The sequence below is a fragment of the Podarcis cretensis genome (assembly GCF_951804945.1).
Source record: "Podarcis cretensis genome assembly, chromosome: 2".
Taxonomy (NCBI): Eukaryota; Metazoa; Chordata; class Lepidosauria; order Squamata; family Lacertidae; genus Podarcis; species Podarcis cretensis.
Genome location: NC_137171.1, coordinates 3,253,048 through 3,276,542, shown reverse-complemented (window position 1 = coordinate 3,276,542; position 23,495 = coordinate 3,253,048). Strand labels below are relative to the sequence as shown.

Genomic DNA, 23,495 nt, shown 5'->3' with positions numbered 1-23,495 from the left:
GAGGAAATTCAAGGACTATTTGAATAAATATTGTAATATAAAAAATTAGAAATTACTTGAAAGAAATAAATAGGCCTAGGACAAATTAAGTTATAATTAAATAAACGGGATTCAGAATGTCAAGTGAATAAGATGACTATAATTGGAAATTGTTTTAGTTTAATAATGATATTGGAAAGCTCAGAAGGGAGGGATTTGAGGAAGTCAATCAAGATGTTTAAAAAGTTGGATTTGTGAAGAATTAAGTTTGTTATTATTGTTTATTTGTTTATTGTTCCCCCCCTTTCCCCCTCCCTTCCCCCCTTTTTTCTTTTCTTTCTTCTTCTTCTTTTTTCCTTTTCTGTTTCTGTGTATTATTCTGCTTTGTGGCTTGTGTTATTATGGTGGAAAAATTTAATAAAAATTTATTTAAAACAAACAAACAAAAAACAAAGTTCTCCCCACTCACAATAAAATACTACCTCTTCCTTCACAATACTGAGCTGGTGCGTATGCTGTGATGACGGGCCAGCAGGGCTTTTTTCACCTCTTTGTAGCTTACTGGCAGCTGTTTAGTTGTACGGCTCCCACTCCTGGTTTTGGCTCCCCCCTAAAAAAAGCTCAAGAACTTAGGGTTGTCCGTAAAAAATAGTGGGAGTTTCTGACCTCTTTTCTAGAAAAAAAAGCACTGCATGCCAGGCGCATGCTTTAAACAGCAAAAATGGGTCTGCTGGGGCCTCTTTCCACCCCCACCCCATGCTGTCTCATCCTGGCAAGAGGACAATATTTTGGCTACGCCTATAAAATTCTGTCCAGAAGAGGGAGATTAAACTCTCTGGAGAGGAAGAATTGGAGTGGTTTGGCTGCACTGTCAGTATCATTTATGATTGGTTCGTTGGGTTGATTGACTGGCACAATTAATTAATTAATTAATTAATTGCAGGGATTTTTGTTTTCCATTTTTTAAAGGGCGGCTTTCTTAGGGAGCTTTAATCTGTGCTATCCCTTGAAGTAAAAGGGAGGGAAGGTAGGTATGAGAACAGTCAGAGGTTTAGGGATGACAGATCTCCACACCCAAAAAGAGGGTATTTTTAATATATAAAAAAGAAGGGCAAGAAAGTGGCAGGGACACATAGAGGCAATGTAGGTTTGGGGGGGGGGTTCTTTGCAGGTGCTTCCAGATGACCTGTTTATTGAGTATTCATCCTGATTTATTTGTGGACAGCTTGGATGACTTTGCTTCAAAGCAAGTGTTGCCACACCCTTTCCACTCCAGTTTCCCTGTCGCTTTCTGTTAAAAGTCCAGTTTTGTGGGGAAGTGGTTGAATCCCACCTGAAAATAGAGGAGACCTGAAGCACCCTTTGTCTCCTCCTACCTCACAGATAAGCATGCCTGCCTGCTGTGTGGCGTGGCAGGAGGAGGTGTCTCGTGTAAAAAGTTGTCTATGCAGCAAACCAACAACGGAACTGCATGCAGCATTCCAGATGTGCCCACACCATAGATATATATAAAGGCATTATAATACCATTCATTTTTTAACCCCTCATTCCTACCAATCCCCAACAATGCATTTGCCTCCCGCTGCCACCACATAAGGAGTTGATGATGCCATTGGGCTATTTATCATGAATCATGACCGAAGATCTCCTGCCTGTTTAGACCTTGCCAGGTCAGCAAACCTTGTTCAACAATCAGCACTTTGTTCCTCCCATTGCTTTAGCAGGGAAACAAATCATGAAGCCACAGAGGTTTTCAATAACATTTCATGGACCTTTATGACAAAAACTTTAGAAAAAATAAATTGTGGAGATATATTCTTGAAAGCAATTGAGGCAATTTATTCTAATCAACATGCTATGCTGATAGTGAATAATGCCTCAACAGAAAAATTTGAAGTAACTAAGGGGACAAGACAAGGCTGCCTCCTGTCACAATTATTGTTTATATTGGTGTTGGAGGTTCTGGCTAGAAGAAATAGATCTGATGAAGAGATCAAAGGGATAACAGTGGGGCAGAGAGCATATAAACACAAGGCATTTGCCAATGATGTGATGACAGCGGTAGAGGAACCTATGGTCAGTGTACTAAGGGATTTAGAACAAATTTCTGAATTCAGAGAGAAAACAGGTTTCAAACTTAACAAAAATAAAACAAGAATTATGGTGAAAAATATGAATTGCCAGATAAAAAATGATCTACAATTATCAATAGGATTAATGATTGAAAAGAAAATTAAATATTTAGGAGTGTGTTTAACACTGAGGAATATCAATATTTTTAAAGACAATTATGCGAAAATTTGGAGAGAGGTTAAGAAGAGCCTATAAATTTGGGGATGAACTTGTCATTTATGGGGAGGATATCTGTGATAAAAATGAATGTGCCACCACGCTAGTGAGCTGCGGCTCCTTCCTGAAGGTAAGCCTATGCAATCTGCTGCAGCAGCAGCTTTGCCTCTGCTCTGCTGCTTGAGCATCTAATAACTTTCTTCCCAACAGTCATTAGGCTAACAAAGTAAAAAAGTAACCCCCCCCCGAAAGAGCTATCTTTAGAAAGACCCCAAAACTGTTGAGTTTTTTTATGAAAATGCCAAAAAAAAAACAAAACCCCACCCACACATGAGGGATGCAACTAGGCTTGGGTTCAAGAGGGAGTTAACTAGAGCAGGGCTAATTGCATCCAGGAGCTAGAGATTGAGACTTAATGACTAACTGACTGACTGTACTGGACTGACTCTTGCCGCTGCCAATTAAATAACCCAGGCCATCTAATCTCCCTCCAAATAAATTAGGATGAATGTGCAATAAATAGGTTGCCAGGAAACACCCTTAGCTGTGCTATCAGCACTAAATAGCTACCATGCATTGCCAGATTTATGTATGGGCTCAGTAGACTGAAGCCTTGGGCTTCTAAATCTAGGGGGCCTCCCCAGCCTGCCCACCCCACAGTGGGCAGTCCCCTCTCACCCCAAATTGCAAACCCAAGACTTCATGCGATGGCAGGGCAACTTGGGCCCAGCAACTATGAGACTCAGGGCCAGCCAGTGCGGTCCAATTTGAAACTCTGGAGCCCAACTTGAAATTTTTTTGTGGGGCCCCAGTTCATAGCCAAAGTCTGCAAAATCTTAGAGATATAAATCCATGTGCTAGGTCATTTTCACAAGGTCAGCAAAGCCCTTTAGAAATCAAACCTGTTATTGAGTTCTGGTACAAGTTTGTACAGTTCACGTCTGATGAGCTTGAGAAACAAGCAAAAGCCACCTTGCCAAATGTCAACTACAAAACAAAGAGACAAAGAGTGAGGGAATGGCAAAGAAATGACAGAAGTGCACCTGATGCCTTAGATGCACTATCTTCAAGAGATAGGTTTAGAATAAAATCCTTTATTCCTATATTAGATGCACTTGAAGCCAATTTAAAAAGAAGAATTACTGTGTACAGTGATGTTGCACAATTGTTTGCCATTCTTGCTACTTTGACAGCAAGAAATTAAGCAAGGTGTTGAATTGTTGATGAAAGCATACCCAGAAGATATTGACCTGAAACTTAGTGAGGAACTTTTGCACTTTCACCTCTACATGACACAAAGCCATAGGCTTACAGCAGAGCACTCTCTGTCTCATACAGACCTTTATCAAATTATATACAAGGAAAAAATTCAGATGGCCTTTCCTAATGTGGAAGCAATCTTGCGGCTATTTCTTAGCCTTATGGTCACTAAGCGCTCAGGAGAGAGGAGTTGTTCAAGACTCAAAAGAATTAAAAATGAATTAAGGGCCACAATGTCTCAAGTGAGGTTGTCCGCACTGAGTATTCTGTACACTGAAAGTAACAAACTTAGACAAATACAGATTTTTAAAGACATTCCCAAGTACATTTTAGAGGTGAGAACCCTCTATAAAAGTTTAGCAGACCTGTTGAAGAAAAATACTATACCATTCAGATGGGAGTTCCCACAAGGACTGTCCTTTAACTTTAAAGGAAGAAAGATTAAAATAAAAACAATTCAGGACAAAGAACAATTTTTGGAGAGATACCTGGAGGACTTGCAGAAAGGAACTGTAGAGGAGAAAGAACCACCTGATATAGCAAATTTATCATTTGGACTTTTACCACCACCATCGGAGGAAGAACAGAAGCTTGGAGCAGTTGGAGGAACAGGTACTTAAACACAAAATGTCTCTGCAACTTCTTAGCTGGAATTGTAACGGCTTGAACCTTCCTCGGAAAAGACGACAAGTTTTTCACATTTTGAAGAGAGAACAATTAGATGTAATATGTTTGCAAGAAACCCATATTGCCAGGATACACAGGAAATTATTGATAAATAAGAGGCTTGGTCAAGAATTTATCTCATCAGACAAAGTGAAGAAAAGAGGTGTGGTGATCTATGCAAAGGAAAAATTGGTTCCAAAATTGATATTTAAAGATGAACAAGGAAGATACCTGGCAATTGAAATACAAATTCAAGGAGAAAAGATTCTGATTGTTGGAGTATATGCCCCAAATGAGGGGAAGGCCGAATTCTTTAAGAAGCTGCATGAGACACTAGTTGACTTTATAGACTATAAAATCGTAATGATGGGAGATATGAATGGAGTTGTCTCAACAAACATGGATAAAGCACAGAGACAAGTGATCTCAAAAGAAGGGAGACTACCAAAGATCTTTTTTGAAATGACTGAAACTATGGACTTGATTGACATTTGGAGAACAAGGAATCCTCTAGAGAGAGAGGGAACTTTCTTCTCCGAGGCAAAAATGACATGGACAAGAATAGACCAAATTTGGATTTCTAGTAGTCTGGCGTCAAGAACAAAAAAAGTAGAAATCTGCCCAAAAACTTGCTCCGACCATAATGCTGTGAAGATGGAGATGAAACTAACAACAACTGGATCCTTTAGATGGAGAATGAATGACACCCTATTTAGAGATGAAGAGATTTACAAGAAGGCCCTTAAACCATTAAAAGATTATTTTGAGATAAACAGGAAAACAGATGTGGAGAAAAGAACAATTTGGGACGCAAGCAAAGCCGTGATGCGAGGTTTCCTAATTCAACAGAATTCTATAAAGAGGAAGAAACAAAATGAGAGGAAAGAAAAAATCTTAGAAAAAATAAAAGAAGGAGAGAAGAAATTGAGGTCCAAACCAAAGTCCCATGAGATTTTGAGAGAAATAAAGTTCTATCAGATGCAGTATATGGAGCTCATGAACCAACAGATAGAATGGAAGATAAAGCAAATGAGACAAAGAACTTTCGAATCAGCGGATAAATGTGGGAAACTTCTGTCATGGCAATTGAAAAAAAGGCAGAAAATGAACACCGTGACAAGTCTAGAAATGGACGGAAAAATTATCCACAAACCTAATGAGATAAATAATTGTTTTCAAAGTTTTTTCAAGAAATTGTATGCACAAGGGCCAATTAATGAACAAGAAATAGAAGAATTCATCAGAAAATACGGTTTACCAAAAATTCCAGAACAAAGTAAAAGGATCTTAAATGAGGAAATAACAGAACAAGAAATAGAGGGTGCCATCCAAAATATGAAATTGGGAAAATCACCAGGACCAGATGGCCTGACGGCTAAATACTACAAAATGCTGAAAGAATGGTTGATACAACCACTGAAGGAAGTTTGCAATGAAATTCTGATGGGGAAAAAGGCACCTGAATCGTGGAAAGAGGCTTTCATCTCACTTATACCGAAAACAGAGACTGAGAAGAACCAGGTCAGAAACTACCGCCCTATATCTTTACTCAATGTGGATTACAAAATTTTTGCAGACATTTTGGCAAAAAGATTGAAAAGAGTGCTGATAGAGGAGATTCATAAGGACCAAACAGGCTTTCTCCCAGGGAGACATATGTCAGATAATGTGAGGAACATTATAGACATTTTGGAGCTGTTAGACGTTGACATTAATAGGAAGGCAGTCTTGATTTTTGTGGACGCGGAGAAAGCCTTTGACAATATCTGTTGGACTTTTATGAAAAAGAATCTCCAAGGGATGGGGGTAGGCCAAGGTTTTGAAAACGGTATAGGTGCAATATATTCTAAACAAAAAGCTAAGTTAATTGTAAACAATGTGGTAACAGAAGAAATACCCATAGAAAAAGGTACACGGCAGGGATGCCCAATATCCCCTTTGCTTTTTATATCAGTCCTGGAGGTTTTGTTAAATATGATTAGAAAGGACCAGTTGGTTAAAGGAGTTCAGGTCGGAGTTAGACATTACAAACTAAGAGCATTTGCAGACGACCTAGTATTGACTTTGCAACAGCCAGACACTAGTACTAAAAGAGTATTAGAATTTATTGAAATATTTGGTCGAGTAGCAGGTTTTAAATTGAACAAACAAAAAACGAAAGTGTTGGAAAAAAATTTAACAATGGAAGAAAGAGAGAGTTTTCAGAATGAAACAGGCTTGGAAATAACAAAAAGGGTAAAATACCTGGGGATAAACTTAACATCCAAGAATGTGAACTTATTTAAGGATAATTATGAAAAAAGTTGGTCAGAAGTAAAGAAGGATCTAGAAATATGGTCAAGGTTGAAACTTTCCTTGTTAGGCCGAATTGCTACTATTAAGATGAATGTATTGCCTAGAATGCTGTTTTTATTCCAGACGCTGCAGATTTTGGACAAGATGGACTGTTTCAAGAAGTGGCAGAAAGACATATCAAAATTTGTCTGGCAGGGCAAAAAGCCCAGAATTAAATTTAAGATTTTAACTGATGCAAAGGATAGAGGGGGGTTTGCCCTGCCGGACTTAAGACTTTATTATGAATCGGCAGCTTTCTGCTGGTTGAAACACTGGCTACTTCTTGAGAACATTGGCATTTTGGATCTGGAAGGGTATGACAATAGTTTTGGTTGGCATGCATACTTATGGTACAACAAGGCAAAGGTGTACAAAAGCTTTAAAAACCATATTGTAAGGAAAGCATTGTATAATGTTTGGATTAGATATAAAGATTTGTTGGAAAGTAAAACCCCTAGGTGGGTGTCACCAATGGAAGCTAGGGAAGTAAAAAAGCTTAATATGGACTCTAAATGGCCAAAATATTATGAAATCCTAGAATATGATGGTGAAAGGGTTAAACTTCAGAGTTATGAGAAACTAAAGCCCAAGGTTCGAGATTGGTTGCACTATCATCAGATAAATGAGACATTTAAACAAGACAGGAAAATAGGATTCCAGAAAGAGAGGTCAAAATTAGAAACAGAATTGTTGGAATCCAATACTAAGAATTTATCGAAAATGTACAACTTGCTGTTGAAATGGAATACACAGGATGAAACGGTGAAATCAGCAATGATTAAATGGGCACAAGATATTGGTCATGATATTATGTTTGCTGACTGGGAACAGTTATGGACCACCGGTATTAAATTTACTGCATGTAATGCTCTAAAAGAAAATATTATGAAAATGATCTATCGGTGGTACATGACCCCAGTCAAGCTTGCAAAAATTTACTATTTGCCTAACAATAAGTGTTGGAAATGTAATGAGACTGAAGGCACTTTTTACCACCTTTGGTGGACCTGCCCAAAGGTTAAAGCTTTCTGGGAAATGATCTACAATGAAATTAAGAAGGTCCTTAAGTGGACTTTTCCTAAGAAACCAGAGGCTTTTCTCTTGGGCATGGTTGGCCAATCGGTGCTAAAGAAGGACAGGATTTTCTTTATGTATGCTAATACAGCAGCAAGAATTCTACTGGCAAAGTATTGGAAGATGCAAGAACTACCTACTCTGGAAGAATGGCAAACAAAGGTGATCGACTTTATGGGACTGGCCGAGATGACGGGCAGAATCCGTGACCAGGGGAAAGAGACAGTGGAGGAGGACTGGAAGAAATTTAAAATATATCTTAAAAACAATTGTAAAATTGAGGAATGTTAAGATGTCAGGGGGTAAGAGGTAAAGAATTGCAGCAGTAACTAAAAAAATTAAAGGAAATTTTATGAAAGGGAATTAAGACAATGGACCTAAGGGTTGCTAAAGAATCATTAAACAAGGATGCAAGGAAGGGGAGGCATGGGGAAGTCAAAAGAAAGAAGGGTATGAAATGAGGAATTTAAAGTTACATGGGTTTAATTGTTATGTACCTTATCTGTTTTTTGTTTTTCTTTTGTCTGTTTTGTTGAGCTTTTATTACTTGTTTGAAAAATCAATAAAAATTAATATTTAAAAAAAAAAACAAACTTAGACAAACAAATTTTGATGAAGTTTTCAGATGTCCTTTAGAGGAGAAATCATGAATTGCAGAATTTTAAATGCCCATCATCATCCTTGGCTTCATTCAGTTTTGTCGTGAGGGTGGGGGGTTGGGAGGGGCCTCACAAGTGGAGTAGCCGAGGGCCGCTTGCCATCTAAATCCGGCCCTGCTACCATGTTGTTAGGTTTTCCCTAAGCTTTATAGAATTCAATGGCATTTACTTCTGAGTAGACACGTTAGTGTTAGGTTGTGGGCGAACATATCAGACGAGACAGCAATTCTTCCAAAGCAGCTCTTTATTTGTAAGCTGGAACAGAACTGAACTGAGGAGCTCAGCCAGCCTGCTTATATAGAGCTCCACTAGAATGCAACAGTAACCATTTTCTGTAACTATCCAATCACTGAACGTCACTTTCAATCCTTCATTTGCATACAAACTATCCAATCACTGAACGTCACTTTCGATCCTTCATTTGCATAACCCTGCTGGCCCAGGGTGAGAACTTCAGTACATAACAGTTAGGACTGCTGCTTTAGTGGGGAAAGTACCTTTTTTAAGAGACTGGCAATAAAATTGGCCACAAAGAGGTTATCGTTATCCTAGTGAGTGGAAGTCCAAGGAAGGAAGTGCCCTTGTGCCAAGAGAGGATATTTCATCTGTATTGGGAAATGTATTTTTAATGCAGCAAGAATGTTTGAGTGTAGGTGTTTGGACTACTGGAAAAAATGAAAAATTATTTATAAATTTATTACATGCATAACCCCCTCCTCAGAGATACATGTGTCTCCCGCCCCCATTTTATCACCACAACAATCCTGCATGGTGAAGTGGCTGAGAGTGACTGACCCAGCTCACTCAATGACCTTTGTGATTGAGTGGGGATGTGAACCCAGGCCTCCCTGGTCTTAAGTCCAGCACCCTGATTAACCACTGGTCCATATTAGCAAATGTCAGTCTTAGGTGAAACGGGTTTTTTCTTTTCTTTTCTGAAATGTAGCTCTGATGGTTCAACACACATTCCTGGCCCTACCGTAATAAAACTCTATTTATCTCAGCAAACAACCTTATTAATTGAGGACCAGGAAGGAACCATGGTCAAGGAAATTCTTAGTTGTATTTGTGAGCTGTGGAGAAGAATGTCTATCCTGTGAACAAGTGCACACAGGAGAGCGGCACAGAAAGCTTCGTATAAAAGACTAAATGTTGCCTTTTGTTTTGCAAATGGTGACTATTGCATGTAATAGCCTGAAAAGGGAATGTTTTCTTTAGAAAGCTTATTGGTCTTGGGACACTGATTGCAATGACCTGAAGTGCTTGACAGGAAGAGAAGAAATTCCTTTGTATATAGCTAACCATGAATCATCATGTATGTTTTTTTAGATTTAATCTTTATTTCTTGTTAGCCCGATTTACCCTCTTTTCCAGGAAGAGCTAAAAACATTGTAAATAATGTATGTAAACCATATAGGAAAGAAGGTGTTAAGGATGCTGATAAAAACTTAACTAGAAAAAAACATGTTAATAGCCCAGGACAATTGGTTGAGCAATAAGAGCCAATGACTTGAAATATTCTCCTGATAGTTCAGAATCTCTCTCAAGGATTTGGAATGAGATACACACCAGAGCTTAATGAGTATGTTAGGATAGAGACAGATGAAGGATTAGTGACTTTACTGCCTTCTGAAGGAAGAGTGAGGCAAACAAATAACAATGCTTTATCAGAAGTAAATAATAATTGCAAGTATATATGTTTAGTACAACAGAGCCTAGGGCTTGCCAATCAGAAGGTCGGCGGTTCGAATCCCTGCAACGGGGTGAGCTCCCATTGTTTGGTCCCTGCTCCTGCCAACCTAGCAGTTCGAAAGCACATCAAAGTGCAAGTAGATAAATAGGTACCGCTCCGGCGGGAAGGTAAACAGCGTTTCCATGTGCTGCTCTGGTTCACCAGAAGCAGCTTAGTCATGCTGGCGACATAACCCGGAAGCTGTATGCCGTCTCCCTCAGCCAATAAAGCGAGATGAGCACTGCAACCCCAGAGTCGGTCACGATTGGACCTAATGGTCAGGGGTCCCTTTACCTTTATCCTGTCATAAAACTCTGCCAGCTGAGGGGAGGTCAAAAGGTGAGCAGGATAGTTTTCTCAGTGGGCCTTTGCCCATCCTTTATCCTCCTATACCTCCCATTTATGATGTCAATGCATCTGGACTGGATGTAATACTGATGAGCCATGGACTTTCCATTTGAAAAACACAAAGCGTCTTGTGTCCCCTTGAAGGCTAAGGGCAGCTCTGAACTCAGTCTTTGGCAGGAAGGAATTCAAACACATGCTGGGATATTTAGGGCCACTTCAGACAACCTGTTCATTCAGTATTCATCCCAAAGATTATGTGGTAGTTAGACTATTCCCAGTCTACACTGAGACTTTGCTTTCATTTGTTTACAAAGACAATGAGGATTCATCCTGCATTCATCCTGATTTGCTTGTGGAGTCTTCCCATTAATCCTTTGTTCATCCTAGACTTTTTGATGCATTTTGCCATTTCTTTCCTAACCACAAAACGTCTGTTTGCTTTAAAAATAGGTTTGTCGTGTCAGAGTGCTTTAATCCCTTGAAAATTGTAGAATGAAGATATGATTAATGGGAAGATGTATAAACACCCCGCAAGCAAATCAGAATGAATGTTCATTCTCATATAACAACCCCTACCCACCAACAAATCAAATAAAGACAGGATATAATCTAACCTCCACTCCACATAAATAAACTTTGTGCCAGCAAATCAGGATCAATGCTCAATAAAGACAGGATATAATTTAACCTGCACGCCAAATATGCTTGTGGAAGTAAATCAAGATAAATGCTCAATAAACAGGGCATCTGGAGGAGCCCTGAAATGTCCTACGGCATGATATTTCAGACACTTTTGTTCTAGTGTGCTACTGTTAATTGGGACTATCCCATATTCCCATAGTGAAGTGAATCAGCAGTACAGTTATGTACTTAATCCGTTCCGGAGGTCCGTTCGTAACCAGAAACCACTTGTAACATGAGGAGCACTTTCGCTAATGGCGCCTCCCGCTGCTGCCATGCCACCGGAGCGTGATTTCCGCTCGCATCCTGGGGCAAAGTTCGCAACAAGGGGCATCTACTTCCGGGTTAGCGGAGCGCGTAACCCAAAGCATTCGTAAGGAGGATGGTACATAACACGAGGTACCACTTGTATTAAACCTTTCTGTCAGGGCAAGGTAACAATTACTGCTTTTTACTCAGCACACTATGGAAGCAACAGGGATCCCCTGTACTTGCATCCTGAGAGGTCATATGGCACTGCCTAGACCAGGGGTCAGCAAGGTTATCTTGCCTGGGCCGGTCCCACAGAGATCCCTCTGTGGGCTGGATCACGCCCGCGATTTTTGGCATCTGCACAGATGTGATTTTCGGCACCATGTAAGCGAGTCCCCGTGCCATGCTGTGCCAGTTTAGCACAGCGCCTGAGTGGGCATCTCAGTTCAGGGGCAGCTTGTGGGCCGGTCAAACGACCTCCGTGGGCCACTTCCAGCCCATGGGCCTTAGGTTGCTGACCCCTGGCCTAGACTTCTCCTCAGATTATTCCACAGTCTTCTCAGGCAGATCATTCCGCAGCTGGGTGAGCAGGCATCATAGCCTGAATGTGAACCTGAAATGATATTTCTACAATTTTACATGAGAATGTGAAGAATTTACTTATGTTGTGATTCTTCAACGATATCTCTCCTTCCTTGACTCAACACCGTCTTTCCTTAAGCACCAAACCATTAAAGAGGCCTCGCCAACTCTTGTCAAGACACATACAATCTACAAAAAGCCCTTCTATAGCTGCTAAAACTCAGAGGTGCTAAGAAAAAGACTAACATGGCACACAGTTTGAACTTCTGGTTATAAAACCGGAAAAAACGCAGTCGGCTTTAAGACAGGGAACAGAGCCATGGGCAACTGTGGCCTAACAAGCCAGGTAGAAGCGCTGCAGCCAGGTGTGTGAATGATGAGATCAGGAGGAAGCATGTGGGCACACAGCATGTTCTCTGGTTGATAACCTATGGATTGTCAGCCTGAGATCTGGGCAGGGGCCACCGATGCCAAGCAGGGATCTGAAGCTGAGGGCCGGCCCTGCCATTGAGCAGAGTGAGACAGATGCCTCAGGTGGCATATGCTGAGGGGTCGGAACAGACAGAGCGGTGTGTGCCTTGTCTTCTCTGAGGTAGCCCTTGGCCCTCAGGAGCATCAGAGGTGGTGCCCCACTGCCACTGTTGAAGTAAGATTCAACCGCCAGCAGGGTCTGCTTCTGTGTGTGGAATGGAGAGAGGAGCCATCTTTTCCTTCACCTCAGGCAGCCAAATGTTATAGGCTAACCCTGCTAAAGCTCAGTCTCCTCAGACCAAAGGCTAAACCAAACATCATCCAGTAAATTTGTGCCTCCCCTCAGCAATGTCTAGATTCTAGAACATGAACTGATCACATGAGGCAAGGTAAAGTGACCACCTCAGGAGGCAGGATCCGAAGCAGATATTTGTTTTTCTTTTGTTCCTGGTTTGGTCTTCACTCCCTCTTTCTTCCCGAGTGAGAAGGGGACCACCATGCTGTGGTTGCCTCAGGTGCCAAAATGTCCTGGGCTGGCCGGACAAAGACCAGTCACCATCTCTCGGCTTAAAGTACCTCAAAGGGCTGTTGTGAGGATAAAATGGGGAGGGGAGATAACTATATACACCACCCTGAGCTCCTTGGAGGAAAGGTGGGATAGAAATGTAAAGATGAAATAAATAAATAAATAAGGGGAAGCAGGGATAGGAAGGAAACGTATTGACTGTTGCAGAGTCAGGCCACCAGGTAGATTTTCCACAAGCAATGAGGAGGAAAGCCAGAAGTGCTGTGGTGGTTTTCATCACCAGGTCCAGGTATACGTAGAAATGCCTAGTTTAGCCCAAAGTCCAGCCCTCTGTGCTCCACACCACACAGGACCCTTACCCTTCGGGAATTCAAGGCTTCGGTATATGTTCCTGTGGGCTTGGAAGGGGCTGGGGCCCCTCGGTGTTCAGAGGGGCCCCTGCACAACTTCAGAAGAATCTTAATCCTCCAGAGAAGGTGTTGCTTCTGACACACACTGTATATTTAAGGCATATTTAAGGCGCATGACTTTGCCCTTCCCCTCCTGACTCCTGGGAACTGAAGTTTGTTTATGGTGCCAAGGATAGTAGCTCTTTAAGGGATGAACTACATTTCCCAGGGTACTTTGGGGAGAGCCACATGTTTTAAATGTGTCAGTGCTCCGTACCTCCTCCCTGGGTAAAGGCCAAGATCCATGGCCAGAGGCTTGGGGGGGGGGGGCTGGTTCCTTAAACTGAGGAATCAAGGGCTGGATGACTCCTAGTTTGGCTGACGGAGACGTCTCACAGCAGGGACAGGCAAATCTTTCGCTTGGTTCACTCACTCCCAGTCAAGGGCTACAGTCCAAGCCATGCATATTGCAGTTTTTTCCATTGTCTCAGGCAGGGGGTTGCAGCAGCAGTTTGGCGTTTGGGAGGGTATTTGAGCTGCTCATCACGACTGAATTCCAGTAAGAAACAAGGCCTCAGGAATTCCATTTCCAATTTCTCCTTTTCTACTTCAGACAAATGAGACTGGGAAAATGAGTGCAGCAGTCCAGGTCCTGAGAGGCTCCCTTGGAATCAAATTGCTCTCTCTCTCTCTCTCTCTCTCTCTCTCTCTCTCTCTCTCTCTCACACACACACACACACACACACACACAGCTTCCCTCTCCATTAGCCCCTTAGTTTGGCTATGTTAGACCGAATAGTACAGCTTTAAAATCATACAGCTAAGAACAGCAGGAGGAGCCAAAGCTGGCTTCCCTGACACCTGACATTTACCTTTCCAGAGTTTCTCATTAACACAAGAGACTGAGTTTCCATGCTGGACCAGACCAAGGGTCCATCTACCAGGCATCTTCTTTCCCCTGGTGGGCCATGAGGGCAACGGAGCCCCCTCACGCTGTTTTGCCTCAGCAACTGGTATTGACTGGCACGCTGGCTCTGCTCTCGGAGGCGTCACAGAGCCATCACAAGTTGTAATCACAGATCACCTTATCCACTATGAAGTTGTCTAATCTTCTTATTACAGACTATGTTAACAACTGCCTCAGGTCAACAGGTACAGTTGCTGTGGATCATGTGGCTTTGCTTAACTTGCATAACGTATACAGGAGGCCAGATTTTATTGTAGAATTCGGTGACCCTAAAAATATTATTTTTCAGAAAATCATGGGGTTGTATCTAATTAAATCACTGCATGTGCAGAACAACTTCCATGAGCGCAATGGAACTGCCCCTTCCTCTCCTCAGTGTTGGTTGGTAAGGAAAAATTAAAATATAGAAAGGAGAATTCCATGGATGATCCAGGTTTGGAGCAAGTACTCTTTGGTGAGACAACCCCAGCAGAGATTTAAAATCACAAAACATGCAGCCAAGTAAAGCATGGAAATGCAGGCTATTAGACCTTTAAAATATGCGCTTGTGAGTTTCTTCCAAAGTTCTCCTCTTCCTTTAGCATTGAAAATAGAAAAAGACTACATGTTTTGTAGGTTAAAAATGGTTTCATGTGCTTTTCCATACAGAATTCAGAAGACACAGGCAAGCAAAACTTAGGTTAGTTCCAAAATGGTGAGAGTTCCTAAATTGTATAAGAACACAAGGGGGAGAAGGAGGACAAAGCTCCATTGTGCTTGCAGAAGTTGCTCCATTCACGCAATGACTTAGCTGGATTCAGCACAAGAGTGTAACCAGACCCGGAAGTAACTCACAAGATCCAAGACAGGGGCGGGTACCTTTTTGGCTCCATGGGCCAGATCCTTATCAGGATTGGCATCACAGGTCGAATTTGAGCTGTGGGTGCTGCCCACCTGTCACTCACATGACAACCTTATGACATCTCATGATTGTAGGAGAAAGAAGAAGGAAACCCATCCTGAACTGAGGTCCACTATTAAATATTCCTAAAAATCTTACACAAAATGTATCCAGTTCTACCCAAAGGAGGCTTCTTTGGCAACTAGACACCTGGAATAACTAGAAAAACAACCGTTCTTTATGTAAGATAAAGAAAGTTGCTTTTGGATGGCTGCACACAATTCTCCAACTTGCAAATGCCCATCATAGTACATGACAGCTGAAGGATTTCAGGTTTGCATTCTTTATAATCAATTAGCTGGAGTATATGTATACACACAGACACATAAGCAATCCCTTTAATTAAATAGGGCTGCCAGTGCAGTTTTTCTGTAAAAATAGAGCCTCTGGGTTGACAGGGATGGGAGACTTATGGCCCTTCAGATGTTGCTTGACTACACAGACCTCATCATCCGTGATCATTGGTTATGCTGGCTGAGGCTGATGGGAGTTGGAGTCCAACAACATATGGTTCTCAACTTTGATGTAAAGGGTTTTGTTTTGTTTTTTTAAAAAATATTCTCCCCCTTTCCCTGTTTTTGGCACATACGCACACACGGTCCCTCCAGCAATAAGACCTCTCATTTTCAGCTTTAGCATCTTGCAAGCGCCATTTTGTGAACTGTTTAAAGGCCCGGGACTCCCCTGCCTGCTCCACTCAAGGTGCTTGGCTCCCTTCACTTTCTTGAAAAAGGGTTCTTGACCCAGCTTAGCATGTTAGCAAGCAGTCTAGACAGAGGCTAGCTCTCCAGCTGCTCTGGTGCCCGGAGTGGTGCTCGTCCCAGGGGGCATGGTGCGTGTCCCAGGGGGCATGGCAAGCACCCCGGGGGCATGGTGCGGTGAGTGACGTGTGCCCTGGAGATGCCGCCAATCATTTGTCACCCCTCCTTTGGAATGGCACCCGGGTTGGACTGCCCCCCCCGGCCCCGCCTCGGAACGCCCCTGAGTCTAGACGGTCTCTAGGAAAAAACTCTTACAAAATAAAGGTAGTTTCTTGCAGAGAAGCAGCAGAGATAGCATACATAGCAAAATAAAGAGTATTTCAGCAAATGTTTTATTGCTTGGGCTCAGGCAGTCAATAAGAAGGAGGTCTCAAGACTTCTGAAAGTCTCTTAATCAAACAATTTCAAAGTGTCCAAGATGGCACAACACAGTGAATTTACAGTGCGCCACACCCTTTAAAGTAGCCCAGCCTCCTCCTTTTCTCCCCTTGGCTGCTCCAGACCAGCAGTAAGAGCCCATCAGCTGGGGCTGGTGCATACTCTCCAACATCCCAGTGAGGCTAATTGGGACATGACCTTGATGGAGGCCCCATCGCCTCTCACCCCCCCATGACTGCCCGCCCCCCACCATTGTGGTGGAAGAGGAAGAGGAGGGGGTGGCACACAAGCACAAGGTGAGAGTGTGAGACCAAAAAACGTGTGTCAGAGAATGGGAGCCAAAATGGGGCACCCCAGGATACACTCAGAAGCTGGGGCAGCTTCTGTAATTCTGGGATGTCCCACTTAAAACAGGACAGTTGTGTGATATGCACATCTGCGGTCCAACATCTGCAGAGAGTCAAAGGCTCCCCACCCCTGCTGCATAAGGGTCCTTTGGTTGATAAAACCAAGTATGAACGAAATCAAGGTGCAGTTCGCAGCAGAGCAATGACTGCATAGGAACATAGGAATTTGCCTAACCTCATTGGTCCTTCAAGCTGAGTGTTGTCTGCACTGACTGACAGCAGCTCTCCAGTGTTTCAGGCAGGGCTGTCTCTCAGTCCCACCTGGAGATGCTGGTGATTGAACCTGGGACTATCTGCCTGTAGAACAGGTGCTCCGCCACTGAGCTGTGGCCCTTCTTCTGAAGGGAGGTGCCCAGGCTTTCCGCTCCGTGGAGTGGTCTGCCTGATTCCTTTGGGGCCATTAGTAGAGCATGGCACAAATAAAAACAGCTACTCATCTAGACTCTTTGAAAACTTCAAATGTCCCATCTTGATAATGAGGTCATATATTTATTCCCCCGGGTCTTTTTAATTAAAGCAGGAAGCAAGTCATAAATGACATCACATACCAGAACTGAGTAACCACGTCTCTGCTATGTAACCAAAAACTGATTAGCATGAAAAGTCAGAATCCCACAAAGCAGGCAGCAAACAGAGCACGCAAGCCTGTGTGTGTGTGGGTGACAGAAAGGATTAAAGAGAGGAAATGCCAAATGCACACGCATATCACACTGCTTTGCTAACTACCCAGATGGAGTTCTGGGAACTATAAAATGGTAGTAGCCCCTGTCCAGCCGACTCAGGAGAATCATATTACAATGTAAGCAATCCACAAAGTGACGCAGAATTGTCAGGACAATACAAGATGTTCCATGTGGCATTAGGATGCTTCTCTGTGTCAAAGTCTCCTCCTCTTACTCCAGAATGCAAGAGTCCTTCTTCACACAGCGCAGTTAGACTATGGAACTCGCTCACATGGGAGGCTTTAAAAGAGGATTAGACCAATTCATGGAGGGTAAAGCCATCAACAGCTCCTCACCACAATGACCATGCTCTGCCTCCACAGTTGGAAGCAGGACTGGAAACTGTCCGAGGGGAGAGGGCTCTTGCGCTCAGGTCCTGCATGGGGGTTTCCCACAGGAACCTGGTTGGCCGCTGTGAGAACAGGATGCTAGACTAGATGGCCCATTGGCTGGATTCAGCAGGACACATTTTATATTCTTATGGCAGGGGCTGATGGGAGTTGGAGTCCAACAAGACCATGCTGGGAGAAAGCTGCTTTATGCTATTATGCTCTTCAGTAGCCACAGTGACTGATCCCTACACCGATCTTCTCAAAAACCCTCTTTCCCCTGCCAATCAGCCCCTCAAGAGGCTCCTTGGATTAGGCGCCTGTGGGTTGGTTTGTTTTTTCGCCACTTGAGCCAATCTTTCTGAGCTGTGCTCATACCCAACTTGCTGCCCTTGCTCTGTCCAAAAAAATCCCCCCCACCAGAAGTTTTAACCTCAAAAAATGCAAAGAACGTCCTCTGAATTGGACTAAGCCAACAAGCACAGAGGAACAGAAAGGAAGGAAGGGAGAGAGAGGGGCTTCTATAGCAAGCAAGATGGGTGGGGAGGGAGGCAAGAAAATGTAGATGCTGAAAGAGAGGCTCTGGTCTGACAAGCCATTTATTTGCCTGCCCTGACAGCAGAATTGCTCTCTCTGAGTATCTTTTGAGGGCAGAATTTTTGTATTTAACAGTGTGCAAGCAAAGGTGAGTGGGGAGAAACACAATAATAATTTTGAAAAAAATCAAGTACATTTAAACAAGGTAAACGTTAACCATGGGTGGAATTCAGTGTGGCACTATTAAAAATATTCCATCTGCACAAGCATGCTGTTATGGGGGGGGGGGTTCCTTCTGACTCCACCCCCTGGAGCCAGTTTCATGAGTGTGGGGAGAGGCTTCTGCTGACGGGGTTAATTAGGTGACTCTCATCCTACTATTCTAGAAACCTTGCTAAATCCATACATCAGAATCTCACAATATTCCCAACAAAGCATGTGGATTTAGGTTTTCTTGTACCTTGTTGCATCAGCTTATTTTTAAAGAAAATTGTCATACTTCTGTCTACCCACTTTGACCTTGAATCATTTTAGTCAGTTTAGCCATGGAAGCTATATGCCAAACTTTAGCCAGTCAATCATCCAGGGTTGGGGATCAAATTTATTCGTTATAAGCAATAGCTATACAGGCTGCAGTCAATAAGTAAAGGGCCATCTCTCTACCAACCATTGGTACTATATCTTCAATATAACCAAACAAAATTGCTAGTGGGTCCATTGGTAATATAATGTATGTCCCGTACTTGTTTCAATTCCTTTAATAACATCAATCCAAAGCTTCCTTATTTGGTCCAGAAAATATGTAAGATGTCAGCACTGAGTATTTTACATCTCCAGCATAAACTGCTCACTGTTTTATAAACACAGGTAAGACATCTTGGTGTTACATGCCTTAAATATCTCTCTGCATACAGTTTAAAGCACACAACACACCCACCCTGGCAAAATAATCCTGGGAACTGCTGTGTGCCCCCCCCCAATGGAGCTACAATTCCTAATGCCCTTAGCAAACTACAGTTCCTGGGATTCTTTGGGGGGGGTGTGTGTGTGTGTTTAATGCATGGTGTGCACTGCTTCCAGCCCCAGAAGCAGGGGCCAAGAAAGGTTGTTGCCTCTGGGTAGTGGATCTGCTAAGTAATGGAAAGACAGTAAGTGGTTTTTTTAATCACTTGGGTTTGTTCTACTGCCAGAGAGACAGAAGGTGCTTGTGAGATTTTTCTGCTCCAGGTGATAAAATAAGTTGATCCACCTTACATACTATACAAAGAGGGGGGAGGGATTTGCTGCTCTTCCTCAGGCTGGCCTTGGGCTGGACCTGAATAAAAAGGGGTCAGAGAAGCTAGACTTGCAACTGGGCTGCTTGCGCTCAGCAATCTCAGTGGCCTTGTGACCCACCCTTAAGGAAACTCCTGGGATGCCTGCCTGCCTATAAGCCTATTACCAATTACATAGCCTCCCACATTTCACAGCTGAACAGACACTCTTGCGTGCTTGAAAACCTTCCATTCTCACCTTGGAGTTCACTGCTAAGCTCCTGCCTGCCCTCCCCTCTGTTTTATTGCCCATCACCAAAGGCTCTTCATTTGCTCTGTAATATAGTGCAATCTCTTCCATGGTTCTTGTCTGATGAGCTTTACGGTGCCAGGTAGGGATGGCCAGTGTCTCAATTTTTATTTCTCTCAGTTTCTCATTTTTTTAATCCTAGGTTTAGAAATGTAACAAAGATACATGCAATTTTTTAAAAAAAGTCTGGATGGAAATTCATACACATTTTCACACATATTTCTTCTAAGGCCAATTTGGCCCTTGGGGCTGATGTTCACCACCCTGGGTTACAGGAATGCCAGCTCTTAAAACGATTTACTCTATTTCTGCATCAAAGTTCAAATTAGCGGATAATTATTTTTTTTAAGACCAAAAATTAAGAATCAAGCCAGAGAAATTTGGTCCCTTTCTCTGCAATTTTCTAAATGAATTGGTTGTGGCATTTGTATTCTCTGGCAACCTGCACAGAATTTTGCTTAATCGATTGCCATTAATTTGATTTTAATTAATTTTTATAATGAAATATTTTTAGAATGTGTGATTATTTGATTGTTTGATTATTTGATTATTGTTAGCCGCCCTGAGCCCGGCTTTGGCTGGGGAGGGCGGGATATAAATAATAATAATAATAATAATAATAATAATAATAATAATAATAATAATTATTATTCCACTCAGCTTTTAGTGTATTTTAATCTTACCAGAAGCTGCATACGCACGGTGCATCTAAAGCACATTCCCACCAATAAGAATCATGGGAACTGTAGTTTACCCCTCAGAGCTACAATTCCCAGCACTCTTAATCGGCACTTCCCAGGATTCTTTTTGAGGGAGGGAGGGAAATACGTTTTAAGTGTGTTGTAAATGTATGGTGTGGGATACTGCCTTGGTCTTACCAGTTTTAATGCTGTGGATTTATATTTTTTAATGTAACAAGTCTTCAATTGCTGTAAAGCACCTCGAAGCCCCTTTTTAGGGCCAAGAGGCAACATATAAACTTTTTGGTTTCATGTATTTATTTTTAATTTTAAAACCCCATATTGATACATGTTCAAAACAGCAGCACCAAGCAAACAAAACTGACACCTGTCTACAATTTTAGAGATGAAATGAAATCTCTCCCCCATTCCCTTCCTTGAATTCACCCTGATTCACATATGGCTAAGAGGGGGCATTTGGTTTCAGAAGTTTCAGGAGACACTTAATGTTTTCGAAGAGCATCAGAGGAGCCTGGCTGCTGGGTCAGGCCAAAGGTCCCTCTGGTCCAGCTTCCTGTTCTCACAGTGGCCAGCCAGAGCCCCGGAGGAACCTCGCAAGCAGGACCTGAGCACAAAAGCATTCCCTCCAGTTGTGATTCAGAGGCATACTGCCCCCAACGGGGGGGGGGGGGTGGAACACAGCCCTCATAACTGCAGGGGCACCTTTTCTTTTCTGCCACATCCTTTAATAGTAGAGCTCTTCTATTTCCCCCTCTCCCTCAACATCCCTCTGGAAAGTGCCATTTTAGGGTAATTTAGGGGCAAGGGTGGGGCGGCAGAACAGTAGCCACTGGCTGCCAACTGCTGCAAGATGCTCCCCATCACCCCACGAAGCAGCAAAAGGTTTTTTGTTTTTTTAAGGGAAACTGCAGTTGCTGCACAGTTACATCTTAATGGTTCAAGACTGTGCACAGCTAAGGAAAGCTTTGCCCCTGTCATTCCTAAAGGTGTCTGCAATGATCTTTAAAAAGTGTCTTTTGATCAGAAACCTCGTTTCACACACCTGGGACACAGTGGCAGATTCAGCTGTTCTCTCAAAGCAAGAGAGCTGTCCTCTCCTGTCAGATGCATTGAGTGGACCACTATACTGTAATTCTGGGGTGAGTGGGTGGGTTGTAGGGCAGGGTAGGGAGGGATTCTCATACAACCCACTTGTTCCTATTTACCAGTCCTTCTTTTCTTGCCCCTCTTCCTTGTGAAGCACTGCCACAGCATCTTAGAATTGGAAGGGGACCCTGCTCAACTGCAGCATCCCTGGCAGACAGCTGCCCAGGCTTTGCTTGAGCACCTCCAGCTGCGGAGAGCCCACCCTCACCTCCTGATGCAAGTCTGCTCCACAAACTCTGCTGCTTTCACCCCGTTCTTGAAAGCAAGCCTGCTTCATCTTCTATGTGACAGCCCTTCAGATATTCAAAGACAGTTATCACGCCTCCCCTTAATCCCTTCAGATATTCAAAGACAGTTATCACGCCTCCCCTTAATCTGCTCTTTTCCACACTAAAACATATCCAGCTCTTTCAGCCGTACCTCAGAGGTTTCCATGCCCCTGTGATCAACATCAACCTCTGGAGGCAAAGGACTGTTTGAAGTGTGGTGTTCACAACTGAGAACAGTTGTCCAAACAACCCACTCAGAGAAGAGCACAATACAGAGCTCCCACTTAGCCTCCAGGGATGCCTTTCTAACTATTTATTTGCATGCATACATATCATATATACCATATTTTTACATGTATAAGACTAGTTTTTACTTTAAATTTATGTGAAAAACTGTGGGTCATCTTATACACTGGGCAATCTCCCTCCTATTTTCTTAAATTGGTGTCCTTAAAAATAGGGGTTGTCTTATACACAGAGGTGTCTTATACACACCACACACACAATGTAATTCTAGGCAAGTTTACTCTGAGCATAAGTCCCATTTATTCCAGCAAGACTTACACTCTTGAGGATTGCAGCCTCAGGCTCAAGTTGGGCCTCTGGAAGTTAAAACTATGTGGGAGTGGGATGAAAACTGACTCTAGTGCACATGCACAAAAACGGCCGGCACATGGACACTAGCACTGATGTGCGCCTTTTCCCTTCCACCCACCCTGCCAGGAACTGCTAAATGCTTTATTCTAGCAGAAGCACAATCACAGCCATTGTGAGGGTTCAGTCACTCTGACTAAAGCTCTCTTAGGAACTGTTTACTAACACACCCTGATTCAGGAACAGCAAAAAAAGAGAGGCGTAAATGAATACAAGAAGCAAGGAGGCAGAAGTAGGGAACGGAATAGACTGCATTGCATGCAGACAAAAGTGTCCCAGCTTCTAGTCTCTATGAAACTTTGGAGATGAATTCATTCCATCCATGCTTCTAGCCAGAAAGTCAAACACAAACACATCTAGACACTCATACACTCACGCCCCTTGCCATCGTCTGCCACAAAACAGCCAGCGTCTCTGGCTGAATAATTTTAATGAGATGACGCAGCCTGTTATTCCATGCTTGCCTGTGCAGAGAAAGAGAAAGAGAGAGAGAGAGTTAGGTAACACACCTTGGTCAACTGCATTCTTGTGGCGCTTCTTGGGCTCCCTTTTCCCCGGGGTGCAGAGCAGCAATCCGTTCCCCAACAATCGGACCCTCCTTCCCAGCCCATACGATCCCTTCTGCTTCCTCTCTCTCTTTCTCCGGCAAAAGTTGTGGGTATTTCCCCCCCTTCTCTGGATCTTTGGAACTGCCTTGCCTTACAAACTCCTCCTCCCTGTCCCACTCTTTCCACCCCCTTGCTCTCCATCTCTCTCTCTCTCTCTCTCTCTCTCTCTCTCTCTCTCTCACACACACACACACAGTCTTAATAATATTTAGCTCAGTGCCAGAGCAAACTCAGCCATGCCACATGAAGCTGTGTGAGTTTGCAAAACTGG

At 43.0% G+C, this 23,495-nt stretch overlaps 1 protein-coding gene across 1 annotated transcript in view; it reads right to left on the bottom strand.

Annotated features, from left to right (window-relative positions):
* Positions 1-23,286, bottom strand: part of TNS2 (tensin 2) — a 133,998-nt gene extending 110,712 nt beyond the window's left edge. The window contains exon 1 of the mRNA XM_079965777.1: positions 23,126-23,286. Within this exon, the coding sequence (XP_079821903.1) occupies positions 23,126-23,227 (102 nt within the window). The 5' untranslated portion in view covers positions 23,228-23,286. The remainder of the gene's footprint in view (positions 1-23,125) is intronic.
* Between the last annotated feature and the right edge of the window lie 209 nt (positions 23,287-23,495).